Below are 26698 nucleotides of genomic sequence, written 5' to 3'. Positions count from 1 at the left end.
TCTGACTTTTCTCGTGTTACATGACTTTTAAACTCGTTAACTCACTAAGGAAAACTTTAAACCTCTCCGTGTTCGAACCTTGAGCGTGATTCTTCACACCAACATTTCTAGCTAAATTCGTATAGCAACAGATGGAACTCAAACATGGAAATATTTCTACTTGAACGCCGAAAGGCATACCCTCTCGACTCAAAATCAACGTAACTGAAATTCGTTATTTTGCGCGAAGAATTCTAATACTAAATTGTAAATCCGATCAATTTTCTCGTCATCACGTACCACACTACATACCTCTGTTATTTCACCGTTACCGTCTGATATTACTGGAATTTAAGATAACACACAATCCAACGATACTTCACTTTTCTTTGACTTAACGCCCTTGTGAATTCTGATAATCGGCCAACTATTATTCAACCCCGAACTATACAACTACGTGTACTACCTCGTTTCTCTTTCAGACTTCAACTTTTGACAACTAGAGGCACGTTATGGCAACCTCGAGATGTAAACTCATCCTATTCTAAGTCCTCATTTCACTTCTATATTTATCGCTCGCACTTCCGTATAAGGAAACTTTTGTAAAATTTCTCATTTGATAGAGAAACTCCTCATATTACATTAGTATTCGCCACGAGGGTGAATAGTCCTAACGAACATTTTTTTTTTTCGAACCCTAACTGACTTGTTCAAACATATCTTAAGAGATTCTATTCCAACACGGTGTATCTTTGTCAATTATCCCGTATCGAAATACTCGTTTCACTTCTAGTTTTACAAGAAACCTTGGAGACCCGCTTAGACATGAGTACCGCGTACCACCCACAAACCGACGAACCGAGCAAACGAACGATTTACGTCTTGGAAAGACATGTCACAAACTCGTATTGTCACCTTTAGTAGATCACTCTTACAACAGTAGTCACCACTCGTGTGTTCACACGCGCTTTCCGAAACCCTATATGACCGCTAATGTCATACCCCTGCTCATTTAACCAAAGCATCAACCACCGAAATCTGAACTCCATCAAGAAACAACAATTGAGATCGTTCAAGTCCGAGAAGGGCTCGAGACAACCCATTGTCGCCAGAAGAGTTATACCAAACTTAGAGGAGAACCTCACCAAACCCAGTGTGTAACCGCGTAATATTGGGAAACCGCACCTTGGAAGGGTGTAATCCATTTTGGGAAATCGAGAAAGACTATATCCGCAATATTGAACCTTCTGAAACCTTGGGGCGTATTGGAACCGCTTCCTACCGTTTAGAACTCCCGACTCAATTAAGTTTCCGTTTACCCTACATTTCGTGTAACAAACTTAGAAACGTGTCCTGCGGAACAGGAGCGTGCAATCCTGCTAGATACATCAACTATCGATGACAACTTCTCTTCATAGGGAAAACCAGTTGAAACCGGGGATCGTAAAACCAAACCCAAATACAACGTAAAACCCTGACTATCCAACTCATGAGAACACTCAAGGACGTACTTTCACTTATTCATTGCATGGACAACGTAAAGTCTCGAGTAAGAGATATCGACTACTACTTCCAACTAAATTTCGGGACGAAATTTCTTTTGAGGTGTGGATAATGTAACATCCCGCATTTTTCCGTTAAATTATTTTAACGCCCGTCTTTTTCTTTTTAAATAATACCCTTCGTATCTAGATTCGTATCCTTTGTTATGTAACATTTTAAATATTCTCGTTGTTGGAAGATAACGTCTCCCGTACTCTCGTGTAATTTAAAATAATTCGTTTGGTTAATTCACGCACCCGCACCCGAACTAGAGGGACCATTTTTGCCAAGTGATCAAAGGTGTGACTAGGTCAACTAGTCAACACCCTTTCTCATCCATTCATTCATTTCCATTTTCATTTCCATTTTCCTTTAACACTTTCAACTTTTCTTTCAATCTTCATCATCAAGATTCATCATCCATTCATGATCTAGCAAGCTTCAATCAAAACAAAATACATATTTGGAATCCTCTCTTCATCCTCTTCAATTTGATACCAACTTCATCTCTTTTGGGTAACTTTCTAAAATCACTAATTTTATGTGTTCTTGAGATTTTTGAGTTATAAAGTTGTTAATTAGTGTCTATGGCTCATTGTGATGTCGTGTATGTAATTTGTATGCTCGATTCGTTGTTTTTGGTGTAACTAGTTCAATATGAAAATTACTTGCTAAATCCTTGATTTTGGATGATCAAATGTTGTTAGATTGTTAAAGTGCATGTTTTAAAAGTGTTACTAGTATCATTAGTTTCGTTTTGATGTATAGGTTGATTAAGGAAACTCCAAAAACATGATTATTGATTTTGTGATGCTTGATTAGGGTTTGCTAGTTCTTGAGATGAATTTTTGGATGCTTGAATGCCATGGAATGTTAATTGTTAGTGTTTTGTTGCAATGTGTGTTTGATTACCTTCGAAACGGCATAACATACATGTAAGTTGGTTGCCCGAATCATAAAATGCGTTTTTGGAACTTGAACTTTGATTATGAGTATTTAATTGCGGTTTTTGGTTGTTTAAAGTGAAAGTTTGATTGATGATATGTGTTTAGTTGCATTCCTCGTCAAAAATACCTTTCCAACGATGTATAATAGGCGTTATAAGCGTTTGCGGGTCAAGTGTTGTGTTAGAATAGGTTTTGGCTCGTGTACACTTTTGAAAAACAGAAAATGCCTGCACAGAGGGTGGCGCGGCGCGCCCCTTCCCCGCGCGGTGCGCAATCTGGCCTGGCCAGATTCTGCCCACTTTGTCCCTTTTCACGTAAAATGTTTGACTAGCTATCGACCTCCGGTTCACATGAAACTTGTTTTAATATACTTGTATATGAATATTTAGCATAGAAAAATAGTCCGGGACCCGACCCGAACATGTTGACTTTTTCGTTGACTTTGACCAAGTTTGACTTTTTGTCAAACTTAACCAATTAATTATGCAATCTTTCTAACATGATTCTATACTTGTATATTGCATGAAACTTGACAATTTGACTCACATGCTTCATAATCGAGTCGTAACGAGCCATAGGACTAATTGAACATCTTTGACCGTTTGTGTTTACCGTTATTGATATAACCTATATGTTTAGGTCAAGACTAGCGTTGTCTTTGCACGCATTTACTTGTTGAAGTACTTTTATAACTCTCGCTCTCAAGGTGAGATCATGGTCCCACTTTTTACTCTTTTGAACTTACTTTTGGGATGAGAAAACATAAACATTTCTTTTGAACTAAGTGAACACAAGAACGGGAAAACAAACATTCTACATACGAGTTTAGAACAAAAATCCTCAATCCGATTATCATTAGTTACATCAGATGGTGTAAGCGAGAACTTATGTTATATGGCCATATGGGTTTGACAGCCCTCATCCTTGACGGTTCGCTACCGTCTACGGATGAAATATATTTTCGGGAACAGTGTAGTTCTAGCACTAATTTATGGGGTATTCAACGGACGGAATGTTAAGCTTTGATAATTGGGTGCTCGTGAATATTAACTTTTAGAATGTATTACTATTATTTCAACTTGCAAATCTTGTGGTTCGGCTTACTTTATTTTTACTCACTACTTACTTAAACCTATGATTTCACCAACGTTTTCGTTGACAGATTTCTATGTTTTTCTCAGGTCTTGCACGATATGTGAAACATGCTTCCGCTTACTATTTGATACTTGCATCCGATGTCGAGTATACATGCATTTCATGGAGCGTCCTTTGTCTTTACTTTAAACCGTGTCGCCTAGATTTCAAGCGTACTTATATCGTTGTAACTCAACTTTTGGTTGAACAATTCTTGTAAACTTTGAAACAATCTGTATTTTGAAATGAAGGCGACATATTTTGGTCAAACGTTATCTTAAAGACTTATAATCAGGTAATGGGACCCACGTAGCCGACGCCGTCACTTGACGATTTGTCGGGGTCGTTACATTAAACTTGTGCTTGAAGAGCAACATGGAGCGAGCTACGTTCGTGTCCGATGGGCGAGGCACAAGTGTCCAAGTACTATTTTTAATTAAAGCATTAAATTCGTCAGTCATAGCTTGTTTTCAATTAGGGTCACGAAGTGCGTCTGAGTAAGTGCGAGGAATGGAAGAGATGGCAGAGGTATGAAGATTAAGTCGTTGAACGGGCTTAGTGGTACCAACGCGAGTGCGGGTGATCATAGGGTGAGTAGACTGAGATGTGGTAGTGGTGGTAGCCTCAGTGGGAGGAGGCTGTGTCTCCGGAAGTGTAGTAGTGGGCATGGGGTAACAAGGGTCCATATAAATATCTAGTCTAACACGAACGACCTTTCCCTCGGTAAATACCTAAAGCGCATTTCACTATACATTAAATACTCCGTATATTACTATTGAAAATGATTCTCATGGAACATGTATATAACGCAGTAACATATACATACATATGTAATCAAATTTATTGAGCTGTTATTACAATTTTATTTACATACAATGTTTACTTGCACTAGCTAGGCTAGTAAAAAACAAATACTACTTGCGGGAAAAAACTGCAATTTATCGAGGTTCTAACGATGTCAGCGTGACGTCATTGATGGAAATCGGTTGGATGATAGGCAAACTGCTTATACCAAAAAACGCAGGTTGTTTAGGTGGTGGCAATGCACCATTTTGATCGAACATCAAATGCACGGATGACATTGTTGGTCTATCACTTGCATAATTTTGGACACATAGAAGTCCGATATGTATTGTCCGAACAACTTCAGAGACTACACATGAATCAAGCATATCTGCACTAACCAACTCAACAGCCTTGCCTTCTTGATAGAGTCTCCATGCCTAAATATAAGAGATGAATAAACCGCAACATCAATTTTATATCTCTGTAAGTAATAATATTTACTTGTTCGTTTTTAATATGTAAAACTTACAAGTGCAAGAAGGTTGTTACTTTCCTTTTCACGAGTAAATCCTCTATTTTTCTTTCCACTCACTATCTCTAGCACAAGAACTCCAAAACTGAAGACATCTGATTTTTCCGAAAAAGTCCCAAGTACTGCATACTCTGGAGATATATAACCCCTGTTGCAAATTTATGAAATTTAAACATATGATATGAAACAGTGGCGGAACCAGAATTTTTTTTTACCCGGGGCGAATTTTTTTAAAAAAGCGTTCACATTCACTACAACTTTTTTGGGCAAAATATGGATGTTTTGGGGTAAAATATGGATGTTTTAGGGGCAAAATCCGGAGGCTTTGGGAAAAAAATATGAAAATCCAAAATTTTAAGCCTAAAATTTTAAAATTCACTAGGGCGGACGCCCCCCGGTCCCCTGTATTTCCGCCCCTGATATGAAGAAATAAACGGGTAAACTGTAAAGGTTTTCTTTGCTCAGATTACACGAATAGGGCGAATATGTTTTATTCTGTATCCCGTGACCGAATATGACCCTTTCCATGAACACCCAGATTTACTATTATTGAGGTTTAAACATAACTAAAAAATTGTATAAAAATATGAGGATCTCAACTATTACGCTATCTTATTTTGTTTTATTGGGAAGTTTATTGGGTTATGATAACTTACAAAGTTCCAACTATGTTGTTCGTGTTTGCTTGATTCTCATGTTCTTTAAACATTCTAGCCAAACCAAAGTCGGATATTCTCGGGTTCATCTCAGCATCCAACAAAATATTGCTTGCTTTAAGATCTCGATGAACGATTTTGAACCGTGAATCTTGATGGAGATAGAGAAGTCCTCGCGCGATCCCATGGATGATGTGAAAACGGTCAGACCAATTTAGTTTTGAACTTCTAGTTTGATCTGTCCAATATGAGCTACTCCATTAGTTTCATTAACACACAGAATGATATGTATTCACCAACTAAACGGAAGTGCGAAAATATGTGATTTAATTAGGATGAGTCGTACCGAATATGAATTTCTCTAGACTTTCGTTTGGCATGTATTCATAAACCAGCATGCTTCCATCTCCTTGAATGCAATATCCCAATAGCTTTACAAGATTTCGATGCTGGAGTTTTGCAATGAATTTAACTTCATTTTTGAATTCAACAATCCCTTGGCTTGAAGTTTTTGACAACCTTTTCACGGCTATTTCGCGTCCATCATCCAATACACCCTAAAGATTTTAAATCCATTTAATTTTCCAATTTTTGTTTTAGCGGCGGTTAGGTATCACGGACGGGGGTCGAACGCATCCGATCATTTCCTTGGTATGAATCATTACAATCCTACCGCCCCTCAGGAGGAAACCCACACGACGAATCCATACGGGTATCGTGTGTGGTAAAACCTCCTAAGGTAACAAAAAAAGGACAATTTTGCAGCGAGTGAGAGTCGAAACCCTGACCTCCCATATAGGAAGACAAGTCACTTACCACTACGACAACTCCTTGTTTAATTTTACAATTAAGATGAACAGTAGATTAATGTATGATATCAATTCTAGTAGTACATAAGTCACCTTTATCGTAAACAAAGCTGATGTTATTTATACGAGATATCATATCCCACGACATTATTGGTTTTTGTAAAAATGGTCGTCAAAGTAATGTTGGAAAATATTGTGAATATCACCCTTAAAGGAGTCATAGAGAGGTGGTTGGATGTTGGAACCAAAAGAGTAGTGGGCAGTTTCGAGTCTGTTTTGACCCAAGACCCATTAAAGATTTTCTTAAAAAAGAAAAAGTAAAACTGACCTTGTGGCATCCCCACACCAAACGGTCTCACGGCTAATGTGTGAGAAGAAAATAGGGTAACCCAGCTAAAAGGGACATGGGTCAAGGATTGAACCCATGACCTCCACTTTATGATGCATGTCCCCAAACCACTAGGCTACCATTGCGGGGACCCCATTAAGATTTAAGGTGTGTGTTGGGTCTATTTTGACTGGTTAAATGGGTCTGTTTTGACCCGTAACTCATTAGGATTATGGGCTGTTTTTATGTGATCCATGACCCATCAGGGCTGACCCAGTTACTCTGATCTTCTAACTACAAGTCAGTTACAGCAGGGTGAACAAAAGGCTTGCAACTGATATATCATTGATAACTTGTTTAGTGATATTAATATTGATCATTAGGATTGGTGCATCAAATTAATGCATAAGTTAAGGTTTTGTTGTGTATATATAGCTTCACTTTAACCTCTAAGGACACACAGAAAAACAGATAACACACACAAATCACTCCCTTTCTTTACTGCAAGTTTAGGCAAGCATTAACTCTGGATGTACGCAACTTTAGGCCGTTGTACCAGACTATTACATGGTTTAATTGAATTGTGTTTCGAATGCAAGCTCCAACCAATCTAGTTATTCTCATTACCTTATAATTTTTCAACTTACTGTTTATTGTAATTGAGATCAGTAATAACTTTGTTTTTGTGTTTACTGTCTCTTTAGTTCTGTTACCGAGTCCTACAAGTAAATCATATGATAGTTGGTCCTATAATATACATATGAAAAAACTTTATTTGTTCAGTTAATGTAGTTACCTTGTAAACTGGACCGAAACCCCCTTCTCCAAGCTTCATATCATCTGCAAAATAATTTGTTGCCTTCGATATCTTTGAAAGACTAAAAGATGATAACTCTGTATCGTCGTCTTTACTTTCCATGTAATACTCTTCGTCAACGCTAATTTGCACCCGTTCATCTACAAATGTAATGAGTTACAAACTTGCAGTAAGTTACTATCGTATTAGCATTCTATCGTATTAGCATTTCATCTTATTATACTTGATATTGATACTGATATTGATATTAATTCTATGTATAAAGACCAAATTACTTAACCACAATATATTATATCCCAGTAGTTAAGGCCCTGAGTCCCTTGCAAGAGGTCTCGGGTTCAAATCCTGTCTAGGACGAATATTTAGTGGTGGCCAGGGATGGATTGGGAACAGCCAGGGAGTAATCATGTTGGGCTGCGCACATTAGAGTATGAGGTCAGATTACTCGTTCTCCCGGGTAGCCCGAATAGGGAAAAACATTCTACCTTCTACCTTTTTTTATATTTATTTCTATGTATAAAGACCAAATTACTTAACCACAATATATTATATAGCAAAAGAACACATCCATTGTGCAAACGAATGAATGAACAAATTCTTTCCATTAAGCTGTTTTTATAAGTGAAAAAAGTTTCCATACCTGATGTTTTTGCTAACTGTTTTTTCTTCTTGATCCTTATATAAAAGAGAGCTAAAATCAAGATCACAATACCAAGACTTGATGAAATCGATAACATAACTATGATTCTTTCTCGCTTATTGTTTGAACTAGATTTGGATGTAGATTCTGTGACTGCTATAACAAATAGCAACGAAAATAATAAAAAAAAGTCAATAACTATTGAACACTTGAACAAATTGTTTGATCAAGTGAGTTGTTTGAGAAAAGCTTACTAGTTATGTCGGATAAGGCCAGTCTCACGTAAAGATCCTGGCTTTCGTCGACGGTTCGAACATCAACTAAATCATTGAACCACATCAAACATCCGTTACCGGTTCTAATATCAATATTCGTATACGCTGTACACGAGCAATTCCTCGTGCAAGCGGCTGCACAATCATCCAGTGTCATGCTTCTATTGTACAATGACCAACGAGCGTCCGGCATTTTAACGTTTTTAAACACTTGAAAACCATCCCCATTTGGACACTTTAAAGGCGTTTTACGACGACACCCACCCGACCAAACAGATGCATTCCATTCATTTAAGTTTTGTGGCTCAAAACCTTCCATACAACTACATAAAACTGGTGAGCTGTATGGGTCACATTTACCATATTTACCACAAAGCCCATAATTACTACACATATCTGTATATGCTTTCCAATATATAGACCATTCTTGAGTTGGTTCGTTCCAATTGTATCGTAACCATGTTCCATCTGGAAGCAGCTTAACGGGCGATCTTACTGATTTGTTCACAAGTGTGGTTCTATAAAAAGCCTCTTTATCATCATATACAAATTCGTGTGTGTTTATCGAGTTCAATGTATGTATAGGCAAACCGCTGAATCTTTCACCGTTCCATGGTCCAAACCTCAAAATCGAAATAGAACCACGTTCTTCGAAGATTTGAGGAAAACCTTGGGTGTCCAAAAACATTATATATCGACCCGATGAAGGATCGTTAACGTTCTTCCATGATGTTAACCGCCAATCCCGACCCGAAACGAAGTCCTTTCCTAATTTCATTCCGGGTAAAAAAGTGTCTCCCAGGTAATCAAAACTTTGCCAAATAAAATTTTCCCGACCCATTTCTCTCACGACCAAGTTTCCGGAGTTTAGTAGTTCGGCCTCCGGAATGAAGGTCGTGACCGATACTAGGTCGTTTATAGAAGACCAAACAATGGTGTTGTTGCTAGCAGCGATAACCAATAGGAATCCGTTTGTGTCTAATCTAAAGACACCGGACGAATCAGTTATTGGTGTCTCTCTATTAGCAACCCACACCACGGTTTGTGGGGATATGTTCGTATACCATATCCCCAAATAACGGTTTGTAGAGGTTCCGGGACTAAAAAATCCGAGCTCGTACATTTGATCGTCGGAGACAAGAGTATCGCCATCTCGGATGACTTGATCAGCAGTTAGGGTGACTTGTACAGTCGTAGTTGACAAAATGGAAAACAAAACACCCAAGAGCAAATACTTGTGAAAGTTGTCCATTAATATCTTATTATTGCTTGTCGTATGGTATTTATTGGGGATTTAATCATTTATGTTGTGTTTTCAAATAAAATACAGTAAAAGTTAAGGGCTGCTAGCTCCAACAAGTCAAATTTCCACATTTAAGGGCTGCTTGTAGTATAGTATTTATTGGGGATTTAATCATTTATGTTGTGTTTTCAAATAAAATAAAAGTTAAGGGCTGCTAGCTCCAACAAGTCAAATTTCCACATTTAAGGGCTGCTTGTAGTATAGGACGCTATCATGATGCAGACTCGCACTTGGTTGACCGGACCAGCTGAGCAACCTAAAAATACGATAACTTTTAAGTAAACAGGTTTTGTTGGTCATAAAATATTTGAAAATCATAACCTACGTTGATTTTAAATAATCATTTCCTTCTACCTATTGATCAATGCATGTTATATAAGTTAGTACAATCTTAAAGAAGAAAAAACGAAATATGTACAAAAAATGTAGTTATAATATGTTATATGAGGACTTTTAACAAACAGGTTATGTGCAATGCATTACAAGCTAGAATACTTATCAAATGTATTTTAATTTTAATACTATCAAACTATCAAACTAATAATATTATTACAGAAATCCTCCTGAAAAAGCAAAAGATGTACAGTAATATTTGAAAGACATCGGATGAACACTTTGACTATTATATGATTTTCAGTTTTTATTTTTATTCTTATCTTGAGCTCTTAATGTTAGTATTACATTTATTATGTGTTAAATTGCATTAGGCCCAAAAACAACGAACACTTATGATCACCAAATGAACCTTAACTGACATGCAAAAAATTACACATCTTATCGAGGTTCTAACGCTGTCATGGTGATGTCATTGATGGATACCGGATTGACAATAGGCAGAGCGCCTAACACAAAAAATGCAGGTTGTTTATGTCGAGGTAATGCACCATTTTGATCGAACATCAAAACCACAGACAACATTGTGGGTCGATCTTTTGCGTGATGTTGAACACATAATAGACCGATATGTATAGTTCGAAGTACTTGAGAGTCTACACATGAGTTGTGCATATGTGGACTAAGCAAATCACGAGCCTTGCCTTCTTCGTAGAGTCTCCATGCCTAAATACAAGTGATGAATCAACAACAAAAATCGCTTCAAATAGGTGATAAGTTGTAATATCTCTGTTCAACTTCAGTTTTAAACCGTTTAATTCAAAAAGACAAAAACTAAAAGGTTAGTTTTAAACCGTTTAATTCAAAAAGACAAAAACTAAAAGGCTAACCGGAAGAAAATCCATAAAATCAAACCGAAATTAATTTGTTTTCAGTTTGGTTTTAATTTGATTTACAATTACAATATGAATAAGATTTTCAATTTCGTTTTTACTTTTTTGAGACAGATTAAACAAAATAATTAATTATATTTAATAAAAATGTTAACATGTTAATTGTATACGAAGTAATATTTAAATCATTATGTACAACATTATGATAAAATACCCTCATGACCATATGTACAATATTTGAAACATTATGTACAACTTAATGATAAAACACCCCATGACCATATGTACAAACATTAAAACAAATTGTACAATCATTTACAAAGCACCCTATGAACACATGTACAAATTTTCAAGCATATTGTACGACTTTCATATTCATATAATAATTATATTTCAATTTTAAAAAAATTTTAAGAGACATTTGTTATTACTTGTCACACCCCCTAAATGGGACCGAGGGTCATATGTGACTAACCAATAACAAAACACAAGTGTAAAGCGTGAACGACTCTAAATGAGACGTTTTTATTAAAATTCAAAGTATTAAAGCAGCGGAATTAAATTGTCATTACAAATGAAAACCAAAATGTTAATGTAATTGTTTTAATGCAATATCATAAATGTAAATGCGGACTCCATAGCAGCCAAGTCCAAGTAGCAAGTAATCTTTTAACAATCTTCACCTGAGACAAAACATGCTTAAAGTGTCAACCAAAAATGGTTGGTGAATTCATAGGTTTAAATAGGTAAACAACCAAAGTTTTTAGACCACAAGATTTAGTTTAAAACTGTTGAGAGTAGTTCTGAAGTGTATGATATCGAAACTAAACAAAGTTACCCTATGACACCTTGAACTGTCAGTGTCGTTGAAATCATTATTATGTAACCAAAGACCAACAATCAATTGGTTAGAGACGTCGCTCTCAATAGGCCTACTCACAATAACTAAGTTTGGGTTATGCATAGCAATTAACCATATCATGGCAGGAATTTAGCATGAAACGTAGCATGGCAGCACAGTTTAACAGTTTTGAGTACTTGTGTCTAAGTGTAAAATAGTTTAAAAAGCAAACATGTGTCTCACTCCAAAGTTTATAAAACAGTTAAGAAATAGTAAAAATGGGGCTATGAAATTCACCTTAACAGCAGTTGAAGTTATTTCCACGAAAGAGAAAAATGAACGGGAGTAAACGACCGGGATCTCAACCTAGAGATATGAACTTGGTCATTAGTTTGTTCAATCTAACGAGTAAGTGTTCATAAGAGTTTTATGAGTTGTTGAGTTTGTTTAACAAGTTGTGTCCACTATAACCAGTTTAGACATTGTACAACTTACCCAAATCTCGGTGCTATCAAGTAAGTCTAAAGATGACCAGATGCGGGGGTCAGGAACTTTCAGTTGGACATAGTCTACAACCATTCGTTTAATCCAAAACCTTATTCCCATAAACACTCTGCGAAATCATTTCGTCTACCGTAAGTAGCGGTGAGATTCATATACGTCATATGTTATCAGTATGATTATAGTTTACACGTTTTAGGTGCGTATAGGAATACGACACGTTAATGTATTATTATTATACTTTATAGTTTATTAGTTAGTATAATATAATATATTAATTAATATTAGTTGAATTATACTGTTATAATAGTATAATAATAGATTATATGATTTATTATTATTATTATTATATTATTTATCCTTTAAATCTTATTACTTTATATTATTATGTTTTAAGTAACCTTATTTTATTAAGTTTAAATAACCTATATAAGTTCTAAGTCTTTAATTTTCATCTTATCTAATTAGTAACCTATATATTTTCAAACTTATCATTAACCTCTTAACTATAATTAATAATTATAATAATCTAGGTAAGTTTTATCTTTTTTAAATTTATCCCATTATATTATATTATAATTTCATTAACAAAACCTTTTATCATCAGATCATGTTTATTAGATCAATCAAGCGTTCTTAATCATGTTAATTAATTCTTATCATAATACATATAGCATAATCATCATCTCACTAATCATACTTACATGTTATACATATATAATCATGATTAAAACTTTAATTAAATTTAAATTTTAATTTCATATATACATATACATTATACACGTATACATACATACACCTATGCATATGCATGCATGCATGTAATTATCAACCTTTTTATTAACCTTCACAATTTCACAATCTATCATTAATCATCTTGTTAATATTAACCATGACCATTATCATATTCAAGTAATCATACTAATAATTATAACCATATTCATTATTCATACATTTTAACATATCCAATAATCTTAAACATTTTAATCATCTTATTATTACTCATATATACAAGATCATAATAAATAACATATTACTTTAAAAAGATAACAAATTAAAAGTATTATGAACTTAGGACTTTAGGGATACCTTGTAGAGACCCGTCCTAATCCATCCGGACGAAGTCCATATCGATTATAAACGATTCACAATAGTTGATTACATCGCGAGGTATTTGACCTCTATATGATACATTTTACAAACATTGCATTCAATTTTAAAAGACAATCTTTCTTTACAATGAAAATTAACGGCATGCATACCATTTCAGAATATATCCGACTATAATTGACTTAATAATAATCTTGATGAACTCGACGACTCGAATGCAACGTCTTTTGAAATATGCCATGAATGACTCCAAGTAATGTTTCTAAAATGAACAAATGCACAGCGGAAGATTTCTTTCGTACCTGAGAATAAACATGCTTTCAAGTGTCAACCAAAAGGTTGGTGAGTTCATTAGTTTAACACAAATAATCATTTCCATTATTTTAATAGACCACAAGATTTCATATTTCCATTTCTCATAAACATACGTCCCATGCATAGAGACAAAATATCATTCATATGGATTGAACACCTGGTAACCGACATTCACAATATGCATATAAGAATATCCCCATCATTCCGGGATCCTCCTTCGGACATGATATAAATTTCGAAGTACTAAAGCATCCGGTACTTTGGATGGGGCTTGTTGGGCCCGATAGATCTATCTTTAGGATTCGTGTCAATTAGGGTGTCTGTTCCCTAATTCTTAGATTACCAGACTAAAAAGGGGCATATTCGGTTTAATAATCCAGCCATAGAATGTAGTTTTAAGTACTTGTGTCTATTTCGTAAAACAGTTATAAAAGCAGCGCATGTATTCTCAGTCCCAAAAATATATATTGCAAAGCATTTAAATAGGGAGCAAATGAAACTCACGCATATAAATATTGTAAAATAGTTATTAAAGCATTGCATGTATTCTCAGCCCAAAAATGTAATGAGTAAAAGGGAGCAAATGAAACTCACGCATATAAATATTGTAAAACAGTTAATAAAGCATTTGCATGTATTCTCAGCCCAAAAACGTAAAGAGTAAAAGGGAGCAAATGAAACTCACCTAATGTATTTTGTAGTAAAAATACATATGACGATATTGACAAGTGTAGAGTTGGCCTCGGATTCACGAACCTATATTCAATTATGTATATTAACATATGTAATGATAATCGAACAACTTTATTTATTATTAGTGATATATCTGTTACTTTAATAATTTTTGTTCCATTAGTATCTGTAACAACCCAAACCATACCGCGTATAAAACCCCGTTAAATTTCATGACAAAAAAAAAATTTTTGCTGACTGACCCAGTTGCGCGGCGCGCCAACAGGTTGCGCGGCGCGCAGAACCTGTCTGGCAGCCCGCTGTCCCGTTTTACTTAAAATGCCAAAATGTTTGACCCGTTCCCGACGTTTTTAGCCAAAACGCTTTTAACCATGAATTCATACATATAAAACTAACACGTTTAATTAATAAAATTAAGTTTACGAAGCGGGTCCCACAACGACCCATTTTACCACCTTAAGTACCGAAATACAATATTTGACCAAAAGACTTTAATGCAATACAAAGCCGAGCATGGCGATTGGGGATACGCTACCCAATCCTAAATGATCCAAAAGCAAGTCACTAAAGCAACTATGCACGTCTTCTAGTCCTCGCGCTTACCCGAGCCACCATATCCGCATGCGATCTATAAAAAGAGTCAACAACGAGAGGGTAAGCTAATGCTTAGTGAATGATAACATACTACATACATATATATGTATAAAATGAATACGCCACACAAACAAATACCGCATACCGGGGCATCCAAGTATAAAGCATCTACACTAAGCATACCGTACGATCTAAGCAACGAGCTAAAGATACAACACAAAAGATAGTCCATCAACGACAAAGTAAACATCGCCAAATAGCTACACCCGGAGGGTTAGCTACAACACAACAACACATTAATATATATATAACAATATAAACGAACAAGGTTAACCCCTTAACCTCAAACACACGAACATTGGCCGAACAACCCGAGCCTTGTGAATTCGCACAACCCGAAATTCACTTCTCAACCATAAGATGACCGAACAACCCGAGTCATCATGAATCCGCACTACCCGAGATTCATTACCTCCAATAAGGTGACCGAACAACCCGAGTCACCATGAATCCGCACTACCCGAGATTCATTTCACAATACTAAAACCCACGGTCACGGGATTATAAAATCCACCACACAACCATATCAACCCTTCGCCATTAGGGTTATAACAACCAAATCACAACCAAGTGTGATAACGTGCACACAAACGTGTACTTCGCCAAAGATGGTCAACCAAGACGCACAAACGTGCCAATTGGACTCATACACAAGTCCTTCAAATCCACCTATATGTGAAGTGAGCTCTATAACCGAGAATCACTTCACCCGACCCGCACCCATCCTACACATACATATGCATATAGGATATTATCACTCACTTGAAGTCTTGAAGAAAGCTTCCAAGTAAACCGCAACTCGCCAATGGAAAATACCTATTCCATTATCACAAATACCACAACACAATTAGATTGGATTCACAAATTAACCCAATTCGTCACTTAGTGCCATTTCGACCCAAATGCACTTCCAAGCACAAACCGTACCCAAACCAACCAATAATCACTAACACAAGTGAGAATGGTCATAATATGCCAATTAAACCCGAACTCAAGTGTTAAACACGTGTCATACCCATTTTGACACTTAAACCCTAATTTTGACCCATAAAGGTCAAAATCTCATCCTTTACAAGTTTTGACACCAAAACACATTTAACTCGGTTCTATACTTCAACTTAATCCATTTTAAGTTTATAAACCTCATTAAATCGCCAATCGGGTCATAGTCACCACCAAACCCTAATTTGACCCAAAGTCAAAGTTAGTCAACCAAACAACCTCCAATGGGTTCCAATACTTCCATAATCGCTAACTAAAGTGATTAAACTAAATTTCAAGTTCTAAACATGGCCAATTGTTCACCAACCCAAACTCCACCAACAATTAACAATAAACCCGATTACTAGCATCACTAAACCCATTTCATCACCTAAAAGGGTATTACAACAAATTAACTCAAAACCCTAACTTGAATATCAAATCAAATAGATGAAATTCGGAGTTTGAGCTTACCAATACTATCACCGCGTAGCCGAGAACGAAAGGAACAACTTTAAAACCCGAGACTTTGATCGATTCGAGCTTCTTCTTCCCCAAAACCTCAAATCTCTCTCTAGACCTCTCTCTCTCTCTCTCTAAGAATGGATGAGGATGATGAATGGATGTGAAATGATCCAAAGTTGGATCTAAACCAACTGATAATGCCCACAAATCCGGCCCCATGTGAAATTATCCAAATACCCTTCATTTAAAATAAATAAAACAAGATAGGTTCTGTCAGCGCGTTTGCGCGGCGCGCGGCCGCTTAGCGCGGCGCGCATATTGACAGATTCAACTCTTTTCCAATTTTAATATATATAAATATTCAACGAAGCCCGATCTCATATGCCTTTAATAAACAAGTATACAAAATAAATATTCGGGTCTTACAACTCTCCCCCACTTAAACTCGATCACGTCCTCGTGATCCTCATCACTTAACCAAACAGACCTCACCCTACGGTCCTCGACATAAGTCTCAATCCGACTTCCTAAGCAATTCTTTCCAACGAATCGCCTTCCACAACTAAATCGTCACCCGCGACTTCTCAAGTCCACAATCCGAGCACTAAAACCATGCTCCTACCCTAACATCGGGAAAACTCAACTAACCTCGTACCGAGATATCATTCCCTTAGCGTACTATTACCGAGTACAACGCTCAAAGCAACCAAGCCTCAACCTAGGGTCAACAACCCGAAACGATGAAACCGAACCAAACGAATCCTTACGGATATCACCTAATCATTAAACATCCCTTGTAGTGCGAAATACGACCAATACGCAACTACCGTAACAATACAATCCAACGGTTAGAAACCGATAGCGCCCAAAACGGCTATGGGAACGCAAATCCCAAGGGGTACGAAATCATCTATCGTCACACCCGTAACAAACATGTGAGCGAAATACGGCTATCGCACCACTAATCATACCACATGGTCCTCACGACCCCACCATCGACGCATAAAATGACCGATAGTTCCCACAACATGGTCCTCACGACCCCACCATTGGTGTATCAAACAACCAATAGATTACAACTCAACATGGCCGAAACAACCCGAGCCAAAACACATATGGAGGATGGTCGAAACAACCCGAACCTTAGTGAATTCGCACAACCCGAAATCCACCAACCCAATCCATATATCTCACAACGACATGACCGCAAAACCCGAGTCATCGTGAATACGCGCAAACCGATATTCACTACTACCGCCACATAGTATAACCGAGGATGGCCGTACAACCCGAACCTTAGTGAATCCGAACTACCCGACATTCACTACCTCAAACTATGAGCCCAACCAACAGGGACATTCGTACTACCCGAAATATTGTGAATACGAACAACCCGATATTCACGTCCCACAACACAACCCTCTTGATGAAGTCAGCGAACCCCGAAGGTCATGCTCCACCAATCTCAATATCGGATGAAGTCAGCGGACCCGAAGATCATGCTTCACCGATCTCAATACCGGATGAAGTCAGCGGACCCGAAGATCATGCTTCACCGATCTCAACACCACGCTCATGACGAAGTCAGCGGACCCTAAAGATCATGCTCCATTAATCACGTACTCCCATGATGAAGTCAGCGGACCCTAAAGATCATGCTCCATCACGCAACCATACTATAATGAAGTCAGCGGACCCCGAAAGTCATGCTTCATTAATCATCAATACCACGATGAAGTCAGCGGACCCCGAAGGTCATGCTTCATCAACTACATACCATAATCGAGCAAGAACCACCTATATCAAACATAGGCACCGAACAAGAATTCTCCAAAAGAGAACCCGACACACACCTTCCTTAACCGAAGGATTTCACCTTGCTCACCAAACACGTCCATTATCTCTTAACGAGATTTACCACATTACCGCCTCGGTGGGATTCCAATCCAAACCATAAGTACAATTTATCCGAAATCGCACTCTACCACGAATCGACCCAAAACTAGGTCTCGGTAAAAAAAAAAAATTCCAGATCTACCAAAATCATCATCCGAACTATCACACTAACACTTTCCTCGCGCAGGAGTGCGACTCCCCCACTTGGAAACACGTTCCTATATCACAACTCGTACACCCGTACGATGCTACCAAAGGTAGACTTTACCAACAATTGGGTACACACGACCCATCACCACACCTTGCTCTAACCTTGAGCACACGAAGGATTTCAATCAATCCTTAAACACTTCGAACAAAAAGTGTACCACGATTACACAAACCATACCCTCGCAATTATCCAATTGCTTTAGTTTGTCAAGTTTCACCTAGTCACTCATGTACCTACGGGTTTCTCCCGGTACCCTAAGTACAATGTAACCACAACACAATCGGAGTCGACACCACGCTAGTAGTATAAAAGAGGCACCTAATGTCGCGTCATAAAGACTCCATTACCAACACACATCGAGATTTTAAACACTCGGCCTCAAAGGTTCCAATCACCCGACGAACCTCATGGTTCATCACTTCAACACCAAAAGCGAACACGCGCTAAACAATCGAACACCAAAACCATTTCCGTGGCTTGGTAGTAACATTCCCCAAATACTAAGGAATGCTTGGTTACACCAAGTCTTACGCCCTTCGTCCAACAACCAAACATCACCATAGGGTACTTCCGTTAGGAACGTCACCCTTAACCATAACATGCAAATCACTATGCAATTAACAAGTCCGAACATAAACGCCACATAAATAAATATTCAAAGACATATTTATCAAAACGAAACGTACCTCAACGTCTCCTTGCGGCATTCGCCGCCGCTAACTCGGGACAATCCGGCTTGCGATGTCCCTCTTTATGACAATAGTAGCACATTCCGCCTTCACTTCTCGGCATCGTGCATTCCCACAACTTGTGACCCCTAACGCCACAATTGAAACATCTAGGCGCACGAGATTCCACCGCGCCCTTTACCACTTTACTCGTACTCGCACTCGGACCCTTAGTCCTCTTACTCGGAGCACCATAAGAAACAACCCTTCCCTCACTTGAAGGTTCGCCCTTTTTCGATCGCGTATAAGACTCGAAACCTCTAGCCACCGCAAATAACTCCGCAAACGACTTCGCGTAACCCCGGCTAATTTTGCTTTTTAAGTCATCGCTCAAAGTTCGATAGAAATCCTCCATCAACAAACGACCGTTCCCCAAATATTCCGGGCAAAAACGAGCCTTCGACATAAAAGTCGTCTTTAAAGTATTCAAGTCCATAGAACCCTGTTGCAAATTTCGCAACTCACAACGCAATTCCGATAAATCGGCTGAAGTTCGGAACTCCTCGAAGAATTCCTCCTTAAATTCGTCCCACGATAACGTCATAAACGTTTCACCACCGACAAGATCAATCTTGCCATCCAACCAATCCTTCGCCCTACCCCGCAACAAACTAGTAGCGAGTCTCGTCTTTTTCTCGGGAGGGCATTCCATAGTACGAAAACACCCTTCGACATCCGAAACCCAAGTCGTACTCACCAAAGGATCCGGTTTCCCATCATACATCGGGGGTCTAGTCCTCATGAAGCTCTTAAGACAACGCTCCATTTCACCCCTATTTTGGAATTCGGAATACTTCCCATCCATTTCTTCTCGAAACGCTCTCATTTGCTCCGCAACGGCGGCCGCAACTCTAGCGTTAAATTCCGTGTCATTCGTCTCGGTCTCGTTTCGCGTCGTCATTCTAAAGAATGCAAAACGATTAGTCCACGCACGTATAAAACGACACGCACAACACCACCCCATCTTGCTAAACACTCGTCGTACATCACTTGTTAGACACGATTTGCACCCGTAATAAGGTCTGCAAGTTCTTATTACGCACGCACGCCGCATCGACTCGTTAGTACAACGACCGCCTCGCTCGATGCTATAAACAAACACAAACAAAATTCTATGCGATAGAAGCACACGCGAGAATTACCCCACAACACAAATAATATATTAATAATATAAGCATTACTAATATAAACGTTAGTCAACCTATAAACAAGGCACTAACTAAACCCGTTCCTGACCCGAAATCCTACAAGTCCCGCAACAAATTACGCGCACACAAAAGTCTAAGTCTAGGCACTTATCTCAAGTCACCTAAATCCCTTAGACCATGCTCTGATACCACTTGTAACAACCCAAACCATACCGCGTATAAAACCCCGTTAAATTTCATGACAAAAAAATTTTTTTTGCTGACTGACCCAGTTGCGCGGCGCGCCAACAGGTTGCGCGGCGCGCAGAACCTGTCTGGCAGCCCGCTGTCCCGTTTTACTTAAAATGCCAAAATGTTTGACCCGTTCCCGACGTTTTTAGCCAAAACGCTTTTAACCATGAATTCATACATATAAAACTAACACGTTTAATTAATAAAATTAAGTTTACGAAGCGGGTCCCACAACGACCCATTTTACCACCTTAAGTACCGAAATACAATATTTGACCAAAAGACTTTAATGCAATACAAAGCCGAGCATGGCGATTGGGGATACGCTACCCAATCCTAAATGATCCAAAAGCAAGTCACTAAAGCAACTATGCACGTCTTCTAGTCCTCGCGCTTACCCGAGCCACCATATCCGCATGCGATCTATAAAAAGAGTCAACAACGAGAGGGTAAGCTAATGCTTAGTGAATGATAACATACTACATACATATATATGTATAAAATGAATACGCCACACAAACAAATACCGCATACCGGGGCATCCAAGTATAAAGCATCTACACTAAGCATACCGTACGATCTAAGCAACGAGCTAAAGATACAACACAAAAGATAGTCCATCAACGACAAAGTAAACATCGCCAAATAGCTACACCCGGAGGGTTAGCTACAACACAACAACACATTAATATATATATAACAATATAAACGAACAAGGTTAACCCCTTAACCTCAAACACACGAACATTGGCCGAACAACCCGAGCCTTGTGAATTCGCACAACCCGAAATTCACTTCTCAACCATAAGATGACCGAACAACCCGAGTCATCATGAATCCGCACTACCCGAGATTCATTACCTCCAATAAGGTGACCGAACAACCCGAGTCACCATGAATCCGCACTACCCGAGATTCATTTCACAATACTAAAACCCACGGTCACGGGATTATAAAATCCACCACACAACCATATCAACCCTTCGCCATTAGGGTTATAACAACCAAATCACAACCAAGTGTGATAACGTGCACACAAACGTGTACTTCGCCAAAGATGGTCAACCAAGACGCACAAACGTGCCAATTGGACTCATACACAAGTCCTTCAAATCCACCTATATGTGAAGTGAGCTCTATAACCGAGAATCACTTCACCCGACCTGCACCCATCCTACACATACATATGCATATAGGATATTATCACTCACTTGAAGTCTTGAAGAAAGCTTCCAAGTAAACCGCAACTCGCCAATGGAAAATACCTATTCCATTATCACAAATACCACAACACAATTAGATTGGATTCACAAATTAACCCAATTCGTCACTTAGTGCCATTTCGACCCAAATGCACTTCCAAGCACAAACCGTACCCAAACCAACCAATAATCACTAACACAAGTGAGAATGGTCATAATATGCCAATTAAACCCGAACTCAAGTGTTAAACACGTGTCATACCCATTTTGACACTTAAACCCTAATTTTGACCCATAAAGGTCAAAATCTCATCCTTTACAAGTTTTGACACCAAAACACATTTAACTCGGTTCTATACTTCAACTTAATCCATTTTAAGTTTATAAACCTCATTAAATCGCCAATCGGGTCATAGTCACCACCAAACCCTAATTTGACCCAAAGTCAAAGTTAGTCAACCAAACAACCTCCAATGGGTTCCAATACTTCCATAATCGCTAACTAAAGTGATTAAACTAAATTTCAAGTTCTAAACATGGCCAATTGTTCACCAACCCAAACTCCACCAACAATTAACAATAAACCCGATTACTAGCATCACTAAACCCATTTCATCACCTAAAAGGGTATTGCAACAAATTAACTCAAAACCCTAACTTGAATATCAAATCAAATAGATGAAATTCGGAGTTTGAGCTTACCAATACTATCACCGCGTAGCCGAGAACGAAAGGAACAACTTTAAAACCCGAGACTTTGATCGATTCGAGCTTCTTCTTCCCCAAAACCTCAAATCTCTCTCTAGACCACTCTCTCTCTCTCTCTAAGAATGGATGAGGATGATGAATGGATGTGAAATGATCCAAAGTTGGATCTAAACCAACTGATAATGCCCACAAATCCGGCCCCATGTGAAATTACCCAAATACCCTTCATTTAAAATAAATAAAACAAGATAGGTTCTGTCAGCGCGTTTGCGCGGCGCGCGGCCGCTTAGCGCGGCGCGCATATTGACAGATTCAGCTCTTTTCCAATTTTAATATATATAAATATTCAACGAAGCCCGATCTCATATGCCTTTAATAAACAAGTATACAAAATAAATATTCGGGTCTTACAGTATCTTAAATGTATTTATTTTATCTATCTTACTTATTACAAAAATAAAGTTAGGTTATAGGTATTAGATATACTTTTATATATTTAATATTTATTTGGTAATATAATTCTGATAAATGATAAGTTGTAATATCACTATAACGATAATAATATTAATAACTAATAATCATCTTAAAGGTAGTAATAATAGTAATGATAATGGTAATTTTTATGATAAACTAATATTTAATAATGATAAAAAATAATAATAATGTCACTAATAATAATAATAATAATAATAATAATAATAATAATAATAATAATAATAATAATAATAATAATAATAATAATAATAATAATAATAATAATAATAATAATAATAAAAATATTAACACCATAGTAATAACACTAATATCAATAATAATAATAACACCTGTAATAATAACAATTACTAATAATAAACCTAATAATAATAATAATCATAATAATAATAAAAATAATAATATTAATGATAATAATAATAAGGAGGCTACCTTAAATGTTTTCCGAAAAGAATGACAACAACAGGACTCGAACCCATGACCTCCCGCTTTCCAACGTCTCCCCCAAACCATGTGCTCTATTCAGTTTTTCTGATTTACATCTTAACTAAGTCTATATAATCCTTTCATTTCGGCCTAATCAGGAAATGGGAGGTTCTCAGCCCAATCAACTAAATCACGGCCCAATAATTAGGCCCAACACATAGCCTGCCTGATCTATTTATTAGATGAAAAAGGAAAAAAAATAACTGTATGAGCAGGGATTCGAACTCAAGACCTATCGTTCAATAACACAACACCCAACCATCGATCTATTCATTATTATCTGTTGTAATTACATTTTTAATTTCTTTCACCTCGTAATTTCTCCTGTGTCCTTCTTCTTTCTCATCATCACCGTTCCTCTCTATCATACGTATCATCATCTTCTTAATCCTTCATCATGTTTGTTTTCATTAATCACCATAATCTTCCTCCTCCTTATAACATCATCATCATCAATGTGAACATCATCATCAATATTATTTACATCATCATTCTCATCATATCATAATCACCATTAACATACATGTATCAACATCATCGTTTTTTTTTATCAGAATAATTAACATAAGTTTCGCAGTTAAAACAATATTGTAAAACAGAAAGAAGAAAAAAAAAATAGCAGCACAGGCTGCTGTTGGCTGAGAAAAAAAATAAATAAATCGAGTAAACACAGAAATAATAGCAGCAGTGGTTGTGATTAGGTTTTCATGGTGATCCACGATGGAAACTGAAAATGTAACAGTAACATTCAATTTGCAAGATATAGGAGCTGTTTTGGTGGTGACTTAATGATGGTAGTTGTTTTCGGTCATGGTTACATGGGTTCTCGGTGATCACAAAAAAAATAAGAAAGGATAAACAAGAAGATGGAGGAGAAGGCGTAAGGTGGTTTACTATGGTGAGGGTTAGGGTGGTGGTAGTACGATGATGATGATGGTTCGTGCTGTTGATGTGGTGCTCCGGTGTAACCGGTGGTGATTCGTGAGGATGACCGGAGAAGATGTGAGTTATGTACTCGTGTGTGAGTGTATATGTCATATACATATACATATAAATATAAGCATATTATTATAATATTAATTAATAATAATAATAAATAATAATAATAAATAATCATAAGATAATGATTCTAAAATTTCAACAAAAGCACAGTAAATTGATTGATTGATACACAGTATAGCCGCCAGTGTTTTAACTTATTATTAGTTCACATATCGTGTCCATTGCTAAACAGTTAACGTATAAAGTGTCCCTAAAAATCCTAATTTTTTTAGATTAAGCATATTTAATTATTTCACTCATTACCTGTTTGAAACCTGATCAAAAAGGTTCAATAATTATTTATTTTCTGTTCCAATTTATATGTACAGAGTACTAATATTTTAACTTAAAAAGGTAAAAATATTTTTTTAACAAATCTAATATCTTCGTAATCGATTTACAGTTCAACTTTTATTTTAGTTCTTCATGAACATGTAATATATCTATATTAAACCTAACGAAACGTCAACCGAGTCTTACTGACGTTTACTATTTAAGCTCGAAATCATTCATTTTTAATATATTCTCTTTCTACATATAACATTTTTAAATAGCAAGTTTATCTACTCAAATAAATATATTATATACTTTTAAACAATTAGATTTAATATAATTTTATATATTTATAAGTAGTATTTATATACATATTTATATATACATATATATCTATATATTTATAATAATAATTTTTTTTACATCGCACATTTATTTTACATATTTATTTTCAACAATTAAATCATATAATAAATCAATTAATAATTCAAATTATATATATATGTATCTATTTACAATTTTTGTGGTTCGTGAATCGTCGAGAACAGTCAAAGGGTAATTTGATATATGAAACAGTTCAAACTTTTTGAGACTCAACATTACAGACTTTGCTTATCGTGTCGGAAATATATAAAGATTAAGTTTAAATTTGGTCAGAAATTCTCGGGTCGTCACAGTACCTACCCGTTAAAGAAATTTCGTCCCGAAATTTGAGTGAGGTGGTCATGGCTAACAATAAAAATGTTTTCATGACGATTATGAGTTGAAAATTAGAGTTTTATCATCATTGAGTAATATGGATAAAACAATTCGATTAATCGATGAGTATGAGTGAAACTATCATAAGAGAGGTCCCAACGACATTGTCCATCTCCGCCCAAAAACTCGCCCAAATTTTTAACCGTTTATAAAAAAAAAAAAAAAAAAAAATCCCAACGGCTATCCCAACGGCCACTTTTACATTATATAAACACCAACCATATACTTCATTTTATACACTCAAACATATATTTCTTTTATATTTCCACCTCTCTCAAAATCAAAATCAAACACTCCCAAACTGCAAAATGCTAACACTTCCCCCAATGATTGTTTCATTCGATGTTCATTACGGAGGTGATTTTCGTAATCAAATGAAGGAAAACAAGTGGGGCGATAGTATTTCGTTTGAAGATATCGACATTCGTGATGTTGGTTTACAAGACTTGATATCCTTTTTGAAGGAAAAAGTTCCGTGTGAATTCACGTCTGTGTTCTTTTATAAAGACGATTATGATGTGGATTGTAGGGCAAGTTTTCTGTGTACCGATGATCAATGGTACTTTATAAAAGATACCATTGAAGATCGCGGTAAACGCATTTCTCTGTATGTGGTTCTTGAAGATGAAGAGACGTTGGGTTATCGTTACCTCGATGAATCAGCTGAAGCAGTAAGAGAAATACCGATGTCTCCAGAGTAACTCACAGATGATGAAATGACTGGTGAACGCTACATCGCAGATGACAACGACGGTGACAAGTAGTTTGTATTTTTAGATTAATTGTCGTAATCTTTTAAATTTTAATTGTCGTGATGTTTTAATTTTTTATTATTGTAATTTCAGTGTTGTTGTCGAGTTTTATATCTTCCCTTAGGTTTCGGAGCTCTTTGTCTTTTTAATCTCCTCTTGATCTCTAGTAAAACGAGTAATTGTCCAGAATTTGTAAGTATGGAGTGTCAAATGAATTTAATGTTATAATCAAGAAAG

At 36.8% G+C, this 26698-nt stretch overlaps 2 protein-coding genes across 3 annotated transcripts in view; both read right to left on the bottom strand.

Annotated features, from left to right (window-relative positions):
- Nucleotides 1-4394: 4394 nt before the first annotated feature.
- Nucleotides 4395-9697, bottom strand: LOC139861398 (G-type lectin S-receptor-like serine/threonine-protein kinase At4g27290). 2 transcript variants are annotated; one of them, XM_071849780.1, is made up of 7 exons: nucleotides 8425-9697; nucleotides 8171-8326; nucleotides 7510-7670; nucleotides 5923-6133; nucleotides 5577-5814; nucleotides 4918-5068; nucleotides 4395-4825 (listed from the first exon to the last, which is right to left on the bottom strand). In XM_071849780.1, exons 1-7 carry the CDS (start codon nucleotides 9695-9697, stop codon nucleotides 4541-4543), a joined length of 2475 nt encoding a protein of 824 aa, XP_071705881.1. In that variant the 3' UTR covers nucleotides 4395-4540. The 2 variants fall into 2 exon arrangements, with proteins under 2 accessions (XP_071705881.1, XP_071705882.1); XM_071849781.1 differs by having other exon boundaries at nucleotides 8171-8323; nucleotides 8425-9658.
- Nucleotides 9698-10522: 825 nt separating this feature from the next.
- The window catches only part of LOC139863347 (G-type lectin S-receptor-like serine/threonine-protein kinase At4g27290), a 32973-nt gene continuing 16797 nt past the window's right edge, over nucleotides 10523-26698 (bottom strand). The window contains exon 4 of the mRNA XM_071851984.1: nucleotides 10523-10807. Within this exon, the coding sequence (XP_071708085.1) occupies nucleotides 10523-10807 (285 nt within the window). The remainder of the gene's footprint in view (nucleotides 10808-26698) is intronic.

The sequence above is a fragment of the Rutidosis leptorrhynchoides genome, chromosome 8, assembly GCF_046630445.1.
Source record: "Rutidosis leptorrhynchoides isolate AG116_Rl617_1_P2 chromosome 8, CSIRO_AGI_Rlap_v1, whole genome shotgun sequence".
Taxonomy (NCBI): Eukaryota; Viridiplantae; Streptophyta; class Magnoliopsida; order Asterales; family Asteraceae; genus Rutidosis; species Rutidosis leptorrhynchoides.
This window is presented reverse-complemented; position numbering and strand designations above follow the sequence as displayed.

What these genes read in the sequence shown, in the direction of transcription:
- LOC139861398 (XM_071849780.1), bottom strand. Translation starts at nt 9,697, where the DNA reads ATGGACAACTTTCACAAGTATTTGCTCTTGGGTGTTTTGTTTTCCATT. An exon ending in ACAGTTAGCAAAAACATCAG is followed by an intron (nt 7,671 to 8,170) that starts GTATGGAAACTT and finishes TTACATTTGTAG; the next exon opens with ATGAACGGGTGCAAATTAGC. An exon ending in GTAACAACCTTCTTGCACTT is followed by an intron (nt 4,826 to 4,917) that starts GTAAGTTTTACA and finishes TCTTATATTTAG; the next exon opens with GCATGGAGACTCTATCAAGA.